The 14,448-nt window shown below is 36.3% G+C and overlaps 1 protein-coding gene across 10 annotated transcripts in view; it reads right to left on the reverse strand.

Annotated features, from left to right (window-relative positions):
* Positions 1 to 14,448, reverse strand: part of MAST2 (microtubule associated serine/threonine kinase 2) — a 199,728-nt gene that overhangs the window by 134,090 nt on the left and 51,190 nt on the right. The window contains exon 1 of one of the 10 annotated variants that reach the window (XM_064455195.1): positions 11,067 to 11,185. The exons of the other annotated variants lie outside the window; for them this stretch is intronic. Coding sequence (XP_064311265.1) covers positions 11,067 to 11,105 — 39 coding nt within the window. The 5' untranslated portion in view covers positions 11,106 to 11,185. Of the gene's footprint in view, positions 1 to 11,066; positions 11,186 to 14,448 lie in introns of those variants that run through there. 10 annotated transcript variants of the gene reach the window in all.

A 14,448-nucleotide genomic window follows, 5' to 3' on the forward strand; every position in this document is an offset into this window, starting at 1 on the left:
GTTCCCAGCAACAGCACATGAAGTACCTCTCAGCTCCTCATTGAGACATTTAACTGGCTTTTTTTTACATGACCACAATCACCTCCCCATCTCTATCAAAAAGAAGGAATCCTCTTACAGTACCATTTTAGGTAACTTGTTTCACCAAGATTGTCGCAATCCATACAACCAGGCAAGGTACAAGCTATTTCTCTTGATTCATGGTAAATCAATATTATGTTTCCACCACCACACAACTAAATTACATCTATTGCATCTGCTGCTAAAAGCTGCATGTAAGGGCATGGTTTTTCTTTAGTATTTCATTTTTATCAGTCCCAATGGTACTACAGTGCATTCTCTGCGATATTACGCCTTAACAAAAATTATTTTACTACATCACTCCATCATCTGTCTAAACTTAATCAAGCACAACATTGCTTTCTGAAAGTCTAAGGTAGCCTCATGTCCCTGAAGGGCTTTCATCACGGTAGCCACTTTGGAAAAAAGATATCAGCTCAGCATTGTCAAACTATCAAAGTTTACACGCAGGCAGTCACCAGCACACAGCAAAACTGTCCCTGATCATACAGTTGTTAAAATCTTGAATGTTTGCCCAGTTCAGTATAACAACTATTTCATAAAGAATGTTTGAGACAGAAGTCGAACAGAATTGCCAGTTTAAATTTGGCCCACAGTGTTTTAAGGCAGGGCATGCCAAAACAGTCAACAAAGCTAAGAACATGAAGGTGCATGACATTCACATTTAACAAAGGAAGAGAAAATAAAACCTAGAAAAACAAACAGTAAATGAATGAAAAACATTAGAGAGAATAAACTATCAGCCCACAGACTTCGTAATCCTCATATCAATCTGACATGTAAAACCACTCATGTCCCTGTTTAAGTCACCTCCAATCTTTTTTCTTGCCCTTACCTCACCATAATCCATTCCTCTGGCCTTTAAATTTATCTTCATTGTTTAATTTTTTTAGGATCCTAATCCCCTCTCAACAGGCATCCAACAATTACCCCCCACAGTGGGATCTCTTTTCTAGTCAGTACACATTCTTCCACCTTGGCCTAATTATTCACTGCAATTATGAAAAATAAAGCTAAACCACACACATTTTTTCACAGAAGGAGACCACTACCTATACCTAAAGACAAGAAGCAGCATAATGTTGGAAACACTTTATAATAGTCTGAAGGCCACAAATTCACTGGGAAGGAGATAATCATGGGTTTGGCTTGTTCTATTTGAAACCGGTATAGCCTAGAGTCATTACTAGTGGGTACAAGCCACAGCTCACAGAACAAATGGAGCAGAAAGGACCTTATTCACGGGCTACACCAACCTACCCCAATGACATCTGATATAATTTCATCTTTTCGGCTGCCAATACAAGTGACATTTATTAGCCTATGCTGATATAAAACAAGTGATAAATGTCAAAGTCAATTAATATGTTCATATTTTTATGAAAGTAATTTAAAAGTAATTATATCAGGTTACTGTTGTTTAAGCTATGCCATTCAATAGGCAATAATTATATTCGTGTCTATAACAAACATGATTTTATCACACTAATATCCAAAAGCATTTTGGAAAAAGAAATCTTCAGCTACCAAAGCAGCTGTTGTGCTAAGACAATTTGATTTAAAAGGAGCATTGCCGTTAGCAAAATGAGTCATTTACAGATTCGACCAAAGACAGGTAAAAATAAAATTGAACAAACCACTTTCCATCCAGAGAGTTATTTGCTTGTATTCATAGACAAAGTGCTGCTAACTTCAAATCCCTGGTTTTAATGGTCGATATCTCATCTCCAGATAGAAACAATACAAAAACATAAATGCAATTATTTATTTAAGAAAGAAAAAAATTCATTAAAAGGACAGCAATGCCTATTTCAGGATATCTTCTGCATGGAAAGTGGAAGAATTAAACTCTTTATTCGCTGTATTATGAAAAGCTTGCAGCAGAACACTTCACCCAAACACCCACAGCAGACAGCAACATGTCAGGATGCATGGAAAAACGGACCTTATTACTTTCAGAATCAATAAAATTTATATGGAAGAATAGTCAAGGACAGTGAAGCTGAATGTTAGAATAAAGACCATCAAAATCTGAAACAACTTAATACCTGTTACTGGATATCAGTCTTGATCCTTTAAAGCAAAAACAGAAACTTCAAAGTTTAATCATATAGAAGCATTTATGTTAAATGCCATGTATTATGTATTTATGCTATAGTATACCATCATTGAATTCAAACTGAAATTAGCTTTCTAATATGGAATAAGTAAGACTAGCAAATTCAAATGAATAGATGCATAACCTACCAGTCTTTCTTTTAGGCTCTCAATCACAAAACTACAAAATGTGATTTGTAGTAAATTTTCCAAGTAAATAAAATTATTTCAGCATTCATAAGCTAAGCTTAGGGAACTCTGTGCTGCATTATTGTAGAAATACAATGTTTTCACAAGATATGAGTAAACTGAAAATGCATATTTGTAAAGCATACCTGGCTACATTAAAGGTAGTCTAATAAATCATTTCCATACCACTTGAGTTTCCTGTATTTTTAGGTGGCTTTTATTTTCTTTAGCAATTTCTTTCAAACGTGCCACTGATAGCCAGGCCGGAAGTTACTTAAGCTGCATGATAATTAAGAAAAACCTTTAACAAGTAGAAACATGAATATTCAGACAGCAAAATTTTAATAAGTCTACCAAAGCCAGCCCCATTTCTTTAATTCCTGAAAGAATACATACATAAACTTTAAACATGCTTTTGTATCTACAAATTACTCCCTATTTTTTTAATAATAGCTTCTAGAAATTCAAGAACAACCAACCTTGAAACACCTATCCTGTCTTGATCCCAGAAATGGTAAAATCCCACACCTTCTAGAAGTCCCATAAACATGAATGGCTTGGGTAAAGCAATTTAATATGAAGTAAAAGATTAAAAACTGCTAAATCATATGGGAAATACTGCTACATACTTACAGCTCACTTTAAATGTCTCTTGACATTTTAGAGAGCCTTTTCTAGGTGTTGTTAAAACACTGCAAATCATAATATACTTTTGTCATTTATTTGACCAGTAGCCAGAATTTACAAATATTCAGAATGCAAAGATACTTCATATTTGTCCCTTGAAAATATGAGAGAACTACCTACCCCCAACCAATACCGATTGCTTTTCAAAATTAGATTTTTCACTTGGCATGTTTTAATTAGGTTTCCTCTTACAAAAACCACTACCTTTCAGTGTATTAGAGAAACTGAAGAGGCAACCATAATCATCAGAACTGACAGGAAAATAAAAAACTGCTCTAGCCAATTTCAACTTCTAGGCTGATGACATAAGCCTGGAAGGAAAATACATGCTGTCTCACTGCAGGACATTTCTTCTCATTAAAGAGGTAAGTGCGCCTGTGTAAGCAGTGAAGACTATTAAAGATAAGCAGATTAAACACTAGTCTTGCAGCACGGTAGCAGCATGTTATGTTGCTAGGTTGGAGAACTGGGTTTTCTTTTAAGATTTGGGACTTCCAGCATTAAGCAAATACAAAATGTACTGAAAACTAACACAAGTGAAGCACCCCAAGTGTGTAACGGATGGAGAGGAAAAGAAACAAAAGTCACTCTCTGCACAGCAAACCCTGCAACTACCAGCAGCAGCTAAAACTGTTCGTTGTGCCCTCCTAGCAACAAGCAAGTCTATCAAGAAGTCACTTCCAAGCCAATGAAACGTATGAAAAAGATATTACTGTTTATCTTTGGGAAAAAACCCTTTGCCCAACATCTACTTAGACTGAGATGCACACATATACAACCATTCTTTCACACAGTCATCTGCTAACAAAACCTTTCTTCCTGAAGTAGTAGAATTAATTACTGGCATTTTTATCTGTTCTCACAGGGTGAAAATAAAAAGTTTAGTTCACCTATACAAGCATTCACAAAGTCCTTACTGACAAGCTGAAAGCACTTATTTAAGCATCACTACAGCAAATTATCAGACCAATTTAACAATACCCTGAAGACAGCAGCTAAATGCTCTTTTCTGCCTGAGCAAACCATTTAACCTTTTATCCTTGTCCATATTTCAAGGACTTTTTATTCTGACATGCTTTCACATTTTTCCCTTGGTATATTTTCTAATATCTTCAAAGTGAACGCCAGAAGCATATACTCCCCAAACTCCGTTCCATTTGCCACTCCATTGCAAAGCGGACCACAAGAACCAATCCTGAAAAACTAAACCAGTGTGAAATTTCGCTCAAGTGCCAGGCAGATAGCCACCAAGAATCAATGACGCTCCATACCTCTCTGAGCATGAATCCTTAGTCCTACACTGAGATGTAGTGTACTCATACACATCATAACAATCCACTTTCCAACGGTATAATATATGGTATCCAAACACAAGATTATAATAGACTCACATAATAAAACCTCACAATTTGTTTCCACAGAGTGAGTTTAGTAAAAAAAAATTGCTTATGACTGATATAATTAATGAATTCTAGTAATTATTAGCTGTAGTCAGCATGCCCCAATCCTCCTCACTCAAGTCCCTTCAGACATTCCACCTGAGAAAAACACCACCCAGCTACTCTGGACACCCTATCTATTGACCAGCCAACCTATGCAGAACAGCAAGTTCATTGGCCTTCACCACTCTGCTGACAGTTATGTGGATCCCTCTCCTTCTGTCAGCTGCTAATATTCACAGAAGAACTTAGACTATGTTTTGGACATCTTCTCCAGACTAAATTTTAATTACACATGTTGAAAATTTACTGGGAGAATAGGAACCAAGACTGAGCATAAAATCTTGTTTCTTTTGGAAGTTAGCCTAAAAATATGACTTTTTTCAAACTGCTATTCTTAAAAGAAAAACAGCATGCTATTTCTTACATCCTAAGATAAGTCTATAATTTCAGTACCTACATAAATCATTTTTATTTATCTTCTCGTATTACCACTTCTTCTTCAGATGTCAATATAACTGGTGACTGCCTACATCATCACTGTTGGAAGCCCTTCAGCAGACATCTGATCTGTGGATTCAGTTATGTTCCTGGTAAATCTAAGCAGTATAAAATAAGTCTTGATAATGCAAAGACTCTAAATTGGAAAGAAAATGTAATTATGTTCCATGAGAAATTAGTTTTTTCTTTCGGAGTTCTGAATTCAAGTAACTATAATTACAAATAACTACAGAAAACCACACTAAGTTATTCCAGACTTCAGATGTGAAACTTTACACCCAAGTTCCTAATCTTATCTTCCAGATGTAACTTTCATAACTGAAAGAAATATCCACATTTTTTCTAAACATAATTTCAATAAAATTGTCTTTTTTTCTTTCTAAAGAACACTTAAGCTTCAGCTTTCAAATCAGACCTGTCAGCTTTGCTTTGATATAAATACAACACTGTCATTCTTCTGTTGTCTTAAGAACAGAGCAAAGCCATTATTCTGTGTATACATGACAACACTGCTGGTAATTACAGGAAGACAGCATATGCACAAGTGTTAGGCTTGATTAAGAGTAATATTGTCCAATTTATAATATTTATTATTCAAAGATTTTTACAAGAATACTATTTAAAACAATCACCTCAACGATTATAAGGAAAGATGCTCAAACTTTTTTATCTCAATTTGTGAGGGGTTTTGCCCTTTGTTTCTTTTAAACACATCATAGGTATCCCAAAAGCATATAAAACTCTTGTACGGGAGAGAAACTAATCCCCTTCAAAACCTGAACATTTTCTATCATTTCAGCATACTTTTTCATTGTCTCCCACCAAGCCTCAAGCACATGGAAAATTATATAGTCCAGGCCAAACCTCAAACCAAGGTGAATAACATCACTGCCAGACCAAGTTTTGTTTGTGGAACACTGAAGTGACCATCTGGGGGAGTGAAGGGAGTTTAAAGGGGGGTGCAGAGTAACTGAAAGTTATCAGATGCACAGCTCAGCAGAGCACTAGAAAACACGTATGTCAAGAAAAACGCACCACAAGAATCAAAAGTGTAAAGATGAGAGTCATCTATCTAATTTTGAAAAACACTCAAAGTCAAATTTCTTCTAAAGGCTGTAAAAACAAATCTAGATTTCTCCTGGGAGCAGGTGCCAATATTTCCCATAGCGGGATACCTTGCAGCAGGCAGTTCCAAAAACTCAAATCCAATTGACTCATAATATCTGAAGATATTCACATGTGTATGCATGCATGCATTTTCATAATAAACTTAGAGGTAACCTTTAATTTAATTTAAAATCTATGCATTAACCTTCCAGTGAATACATATTTGAAAAGTTTAAAAAAGGTGGGGGGATCAAGGTTTGAGTCCCATTCACAGTCCCCCCTCATTGTAAACAGCTTTTGCTTTATAGAACATCATTCGTACTCTTAACTATTTATAAAAATACTGTAAAAAGCAACATTCTTACTAACTCCATGTTTTATTAGATCTTGTAACCAGTTCTGTAGCCAGCAAAAAATGTCTTCAGTCATTATGAAAGACACTCTTGGGGGGGGGGGAATAAAGAGTGTATCAATTTTCAGCGTCTCTAAATTATGCCCAGTGATGTCCCAGAGAAGGTTTAAAATGTACATAAAACTGAACAGTACAGTAAGCCTTCACTTGTTAAATGTATTGAAGCTTAGAGTTTCTGTAACCACTGATGCCCTGGTTCTCTTTCCCCATAAAACAAAAAAGTGCTCAATCCTTTGAGTAAAATAAATAATCTCAAAAACAAGTCAACCAAATATTCTGAGATTATATTCTCCATGCCCTATTTCCCCCCAGCCCCAGGAGGAAAATGTAAGATTTGTCTTTTGAATGAAGAAATTCTACTGAAGGTTTTTTTACTCTCTTTTTTTAATATCTATATATATTAGACAGACATACTGTGTAGTAGAAAACATAAGCCAAAATAAAAACATTCAAGTACTGTGATGCAGTTTCACACCTGCACTTAAACCAGCACAAAAAGGGATTCAAAAAGTAAATTAACTACTTGAACTTAGCCAGAATTTCAGCAGAAAATTAAGGGGGCTAACACTCTGTAGTAAGATGTTATCACTGTGGTGGTGATAAATGTCCAACCACATCTGAATACTGCTCATGTCCACAAATGCAGAATACAAGCTCCATCACAAGTATCTGAAATTTGGAATGTCACACTCTCCATTACCTTTCTTACTTGCACTTACTCATAAGGATTTTGGGGACAGGAACTCTAATTTCTTGCATATGCAAGAAGAGTAAAAGCATACATGCAGTAGCTACTGCAATGCAAGAAAAACAACAAAAAAAAACCCACCACAAATTTCTAGTACAAGATGATGTTCAAAATACAAGCTCATCTTCACAGGGACTCACTGGGTACTACTGCTGTTGCTCTGTACAAAAATACCAGCAACAACAAATGATACACACCTATAGCAAACAGCAGTAGCAAACCTAGGTAGCCTCATAACATCTGTGGCTGGCATCACAATGTATTTTATATCACAGCAAATAACTAAAAAACCCACAGATCTCTGCCGAAGGCCACAGAAACAGCTCCACCGCCTGCATTAGCATTCGTCCCTAGGCAGTAACTTACGTCAATAGTCCAAGTTCATTACCTAAAATGAAAGCCTAGAAATTAAAAGAATCTTCCATTATTAGAAGCATTTTCTCAGCCTTCTGTCAGTACTGTTACGCAGCTACATCAGGCTGTAAGCATGCTATGTGTGTGCATGTCTGTATATATCTATACGTACATGTATTCATATGGACACAGAAAATCTCATTTGCCCCTCCTGGATCTTCCTTTCCACATATTTCACTATTACAAATTTGTGGACCAAATTTGTGACACCAAACAGGGTGCAACAAAAGCAGACTGAAGAAAAGAGGAAGGTGATATACATGGGCCACACGCCAATATATTGACATGGCCTGTAGGAACAATTCCTGTTCCTTCAGCTTATCTGTTTACGCTACTACACGGCTCTTTACTACAGGGATCACAGCAGAAGAGAGTTCCCAGAGAAGACAGAAAGTATCACAGTAGTGATATGAAGTATATTTCAGGTAATGGAGGTAACAAGAAGCACCAGGAAGACACATGCGTGCATTTGTTAGAGAACAAGAGGAGCTGGTGATGGCGAATGGTTTGTTTTACATGATTAAAAGAGGTTTTGAAAAGAGCAAGCCTCCTGTGAAAGGTGAGCACAAGGAAACCTGAAAGTCATGGAACCCAGGTGACCACTGAAAATAAGAAAGGAACAGACCAACATTACTTTCAAAATAGTCAGAGAAAGCGAAGTGAAAGAAACCTCAGAAGGTTTAGCGGAAAAGAGTTTGATCCAGTAACAGATTAAAAATTTCTGTTGATGTGAAGAAAGACTGAGAAGATTGGAAAAGCACCTGGAAATTCAGATTACTGCCTTATAGACAGTGCTCTCCATAGGGACAGAAAGAAGGAAACCAAAACAAAACAAAAAATCAGTTAGCAGGAATAACACACAAAAGGAAAGAAGAATGTTTGTTGTCTTTATACTGAGGACTCAGTTACAGGAAGCAATGAGGGGAAGGCACAAGAGAAGAAAGACTGAATCATCACTAAAAAATAAAAAGGATTCCACCATATAAGATGCCAAATGAGCAGGAAGATATGAAAACAAAAAAAGACAAAACCCCTAAAACACAGCAGTCTCAGCAAAGCCACATCATTACAAGTCTAAATCAACTGTGTTAAAAACATTAAAAAAAAAAATCAGAGGTTATCAAGATCAAATAGTAACATTGGTCACACACAAACAAAAAAAGACCTAAGATAATCAACTTGTTCATCTCAATTAATCTTTAGCAGTCAATTTGTAAATATTACATGAAATAGTGCTAATAGGTTGGGGTAAGTGTTCTTCTGTACCAAAATATGTACAATATTGTCATAGTGCAAGTGATTAAGTACCAGAACAGGTGCCAAGAAAGACGGCAAGATCTCCATCCCTAGAAATACTCAAAACCAGCCTAGACAAGACCTTCAGTAACCCGATCTAACTTTGGAATTAGTGCTGCTTTGAGTGGAGAGGTTGGATTAGAGGACCTAATTTAGGCTGTGATGTTCATTTTAAAAGCCATCACATCCAGTTTGACCTAGGAAATTAAATCCTTTTCATCAGTGGCTTTCCAAACTATTATCACCCAGGTCCCCAAGAAAACTAATTAAAACATACTGCCTTGGCAGTGCCAACATGCACCAACAGCTTTTTAATTTTTCCTCATTATTAAACTTGAAGTTATCTATCAAATGGTCACACTTCTGAGCCACAATTTCTTCTAAAAAGTCTACTCCAAGATGCAGGGCTGGGGGTTGGGGGGGCAACGGACACAGGATGGAAATCCAATATTACATACTTTATTAGTTTCTGAAGCATTTTTTGATGTAAATATTAATTACACCTATATATATGCATATGTATTTATGCATACCTACCCAAGTGCATACAGGCACACCACCGCATATGCACAGTACTCAAGACTGCTAAAATTATGAAATTCCACCATACTACACAGGTAAACCAGGAAAATGCATTCTCATTCCCAGCATGTCTTCTACTGACACTGGAAGGCAACTGGGCTCCTCCAACCTCCCTTCCTTTTCCAATACTCCCCTGAAGCATCATCATGAAAACCACTCCCCCAACACGGCAAACAGATACATCATCCCAGACAAATTCTAGGCTCAGGAAAGCTCTAAACAATCAGCATATAGGGCTTGAAAATTTGTCATTATCTGTGGTCAGAAACAGTTTTGCTGGTTATGAAGTTCTGACTAGTTAAATACATTGAAAATAAGTACCAGTTTATCCAAAACCAATCTTACTTATTCCTAGGTACTCCATTATACAAAAATTATATACAGCTAATTTTATGATAAGCAAATGCACTACCATAACTCACTGTCACTGTGGTATATGCAGCACACTATGTCAAACCATCTCAGTAATATTAATACTCTGGCACAAAGGAAAAAAATCAACATATACACAAAATATAAAAAGGTGAGACATAGAATATATTCAGATTAAAGCAATTACCAAATTACTGTTGCATTAAGCATCAGTAAGGTATGAGTGGTAGTACGTTAAAATGGTAAATTTATTTTTCTCAAAGGAAGTTAAATTAACCATGCCCATCCTATTGTTTAATAGGCAAGGTTCATAGTCTATAAACAATTATTTATGCTAGCAAGTATGTAATAGGCTATATTACAAGGCCAAAAAAAAAAGGAATATGGGGCTTTCAAGCACAAATCTATTCCATGCCGAGTTCACACAAGACTTTGGAGCTCACTCACTTCCAGCTATTTTACTCCATAAGAATCAGTTCAGTCATCATACGGCGTTGACACTAACACAGATTAGCATATTTCTCATACTACTGCTATTGAATAAAATTTCCCCAGCACCACTACAAAATAAAACTTCACTAGTATGTTAAAGTTCAAAACAATTTGCAGGAGTATTTATTTCAACCTAACGATAGTCGTTGAAAATAAAATATAAATATTATTTGTATTGTAGAATTGCATTCTGGTTTTGGATTACTGTGCATTTGAATAATAAAGAAGCATAGCTCTAATATAAATGTGAGCATTCACTCAGCTTTGACATTTAATTCCTAAATAATCCTCAACTAAAATGGCTACTCTAAGGCAAGTCTGAAAAGTCACTTGGATTTTTATAAGTATCTGTAAAAGTCAAGTTTCAAAAATAAGGTAAGCCCTTTAGTTTAGACTTCACTTCTTTCTATAAGAACATTCACAAGATCATTGGATATAAACCAAGAAATTAACAAACTGTGTTTTATTACTTTACACAAAATTAATAAAATATAAACTAGGAGAAAACAGAAAAACCTCAAATTCTAGCATCACTGTTATGTACTCGGTCAACTTGATTTACTTCAGAAGATTGTCATCATTTTTACAAGACTGTCGACACTGCAAGCAGGAGGGGAAAAAAAAAAAAGTAGATTGAAGTTACACTTACCTGCAGCCCTCTTCTTCGAAGAATACTTGAATCGTCCATATTTTGACTCTGCTGATCACAAATCCCTGCTAAAGCTCGCTTGCTTCTGGCTAGCTTTGCTCTCTAACTGTTAAAGAAGTCCATTATTTTCAAACTTTTCTTCCCCTCCCACCCCCTCTCTTTCCACTCGCTAAAAATAGGACGTGGTCTTTCATTTGCCTGTCATGAAGAACTGCAGCCACGGTCTCTGACTATCTGTACGTAATTTTGCCTGCCTCTTTTGTGGCAGATTTAGCAGGTCACATTGGAAAAAATATCTTCGACTTTCCTAAATCTTTGAGGTTGGATGTCTCATTCCCCTCATACACACAACTCTCTAAAATATATAGTAATCCATGACTCTGCAAGGCCAAAGAGTGGAATTTAATTCAGATCCCACACACACATATTTTTGCTTTATTTCGATTTACTTGACTTCTTATATGGGAACAGTAAACTACAACAGCTGCCTTCATTTACTGTTTATAAGCAGCTCACAAAATCCAGGTCACATTTCCTTTAAAAAACACATAGTCACAACTTAACTAAAACAAAAAATCAATTCTGTGGACACACAGGATACAGTACTATTTAAAATACAGAAAAAAACTCACTATGAAAAAACAAATTTTATTCTTCCAAATTTTGAAAAATTCCTTTACTCCTTTGTACGATAAAGCAAATGTCAGATTCTTCAGATACTGTCACACATTCTTTTGTTTCTGCTATCTCTGAGGTATGCTGATCTCCTCGTATGCAGCAGACAGGGCACATTCTTTAGTTCATTGCTGAGATCTTGCGACTCTTATGTGCTGAAGGGTCTGGAACACATGTTGCAAGTTCTGAACATTTAAGAATTCATTCAGCTACATCACTGACAGAACTGTCTTTAAAAGCCCTTCCCCTCTTCATCATCCATGGCAAAAAGGAAAAAAAAAAACCACACCCACACAAAAAGCAAAAACCAACAAACACGACACCCCACACAGTTCAGCTGAGGCTTTTTCAGTCTGTCCTGCAGTTTCTGTTTTCCAGCTACCTTCACACAGACAACTCCAGCAAGGTCAAAAAAAGCTTTGCCCCTTTATGTACAGTATCCCAATCACATTTTAAAATGAGCCTGTGCTGAAAAATTAGAAACGGTAATGCTTCTAGCTACACCAAACACCATTTAAATAAAAATAAAAATCTAGGTACGTTCATCCCAGCATTATTGAAACTACTGAGCCTGTCAAGGAGCCTTTGTCCTACACATGCTCTTTCTACACTAGAAAGGGAAAAAGGAAATATTGCAAATATAACGAACAACCTGCTGCCGCAACAACCTTCAATATTTTTAGCAGAAAGCTTAAGCAACAGATTTCATCTCCTGATAAAAGCTTAGGAAGAGCCTATTTATAACTTTTGAATATAAATACCATATTTAAAAAGAACCTGACTTCAGCCCATGAAGTATTTCACAAAATACATAAAAGAAATCAAACTTCATCAAGAGCTGCGTTTATGAGGGGATTTCAGCCAGACATCCTGAAGTGTGCAAATGCAACAACAATGAGAGCCCAAACCGTAGGCTGCCTACCACAGCTTGATGAAGTGTTCCTGTTCCCACAGTTATGACAGCTGCAAACCAAAAAAAGTCTCAATACAAGCACACAGGTTGATGGTGCCTAAAGGAATATATATTTACATGGAAATCTTTAGCTGATCTTCATGCTAAGTGACCGAGTCACATGAGCTAAACACATCATTGTAAAGTCAGCTGAAAGCACATACAACTCAATCCCATTCACCAGGCTTTTTCTGATCCTCTGCGGAGCAAGTGTGGTCTTTTATTGTGAGTAGCTAATAAATCCTCATCTTGCCGATACCTCCTTCCATCTGCCGTTTTAAACAACTGAATGCTGAATTAGGTCTGCAGAGTCTTTGTGAGCTCCCCAACAGGGCAAGCAGCCACACAGAGGCTGGGCAGGCAGCTCATTTGCATGGAGTATACTGTACCATATAAAAAGCAGAGCGCTAGTAAAAACAACTCCATGAGCCACTTGATTTTAAAGGAACAGTAGCTTCTTTTGGAAGTATATCTGGAAAACATCAAGCCATGCACAGAACTCTGCATGAGAACTTAAAAATGTATCACCAGGGAGAACGGCAACATAAAAACAGAGATAAAGCTCTGTTTAAAAGCAGACTGAGACATAAGATGGTCGTATTTCTTCACTGTGATAATATTGATGATAGATTTCAATATTGCTTCCTGCATTTTCCCATCAAGTAAGCTTCCTCAGAAAAATATTCCAAAGACTATAACTTCACTTATGAGACATTAGTGACAAACAAATTCTAATTTTACTGTAAAAATCCCACAGAAACAAAACATTTTGGCACGCATGCTAAGATATAGTACATGCATTCTGCAGTTTATTTTAGCCTATAACAGATTTTAGGCATATTTATATTAGACCATACACTAACCATATTATTGATTTTACCTCTCCTAAGGCCACCAGCATTAGACAACATATACCGTGAGAGGAATCAAGGAATCTTAACAATTATGCAATACCATTCACATTGTATTTTCCTCCTCAATCAGACACTAAATGAAAAGGTATAAGCCTGATACCAATAGTAGATAAGCCCACTCATTTCCATAATGTAACTGAAAACATTCTCATTAGCACATATACATCTAATCCTTCCTGGATTATTTACCTTAATATTCAGACATCACCAATTCTCAAAACGTCTTCACAAGTGACTTATAATTGATTGAGGCTGGCACAAGTCTCAAAATACCATGAGAATCATCTGTTCTCTTCCAAATTTCAAGCTTTCTTGGGAAGAATGCTTTCAAATTGGCTGCCTGCCACACTTACCCAGTTTCTGGGGTAGAGAAGCCAATCAGGGCTGTGGAGAAAAAGCAGGCATGGTTTTTCCTCTAGCTTCCTTCTCCCCTTCCCTTCTTCAGAGCAAACAATTCTTATTTAAATATCAGATCAAAAACCAACATCAAAAAGATCCCAAACATGCTGACCACCTTTTCTTTCCTCCTATTTAACTCTCTCTTCCTACAACAAAATCTACCATACAAAAGCAATGACAAAAGAGGGTGGGCAAGAATACTTAGTACCAAACTGAATCAACCAAAGGACAAATGGAATTTAAAAGCAACTCTCTAGCACGGCAAATTTTTCTTACAAAATATTACCTTTAGAAATTTATCTGTGATTTCATCAACAGATTATGCCATACTTAGACACTCATTTTAACGTCTTAAAAGGTTTGCAGTTAAAGTCTCTGATGAAAGATGAGACTGTATTTATACAAGACGTTCACTAAGAGACATACTACCAAAAGATATGAA

The sequence above is a fragment of the Phalacrocorax carbo genome, chromosome 6 (assembly GCF_963921805.1).
Source record: "Phalacrocorax carbo chromosome 6, bPhaCar2.1, whole genome shotgun sequence".
NCBI lineage: Eukaryota > Metazoa > Chordata > Aves > Suliformes > Phalacrocoracidae > Phalacrocorax > Phalacrocorax carbo.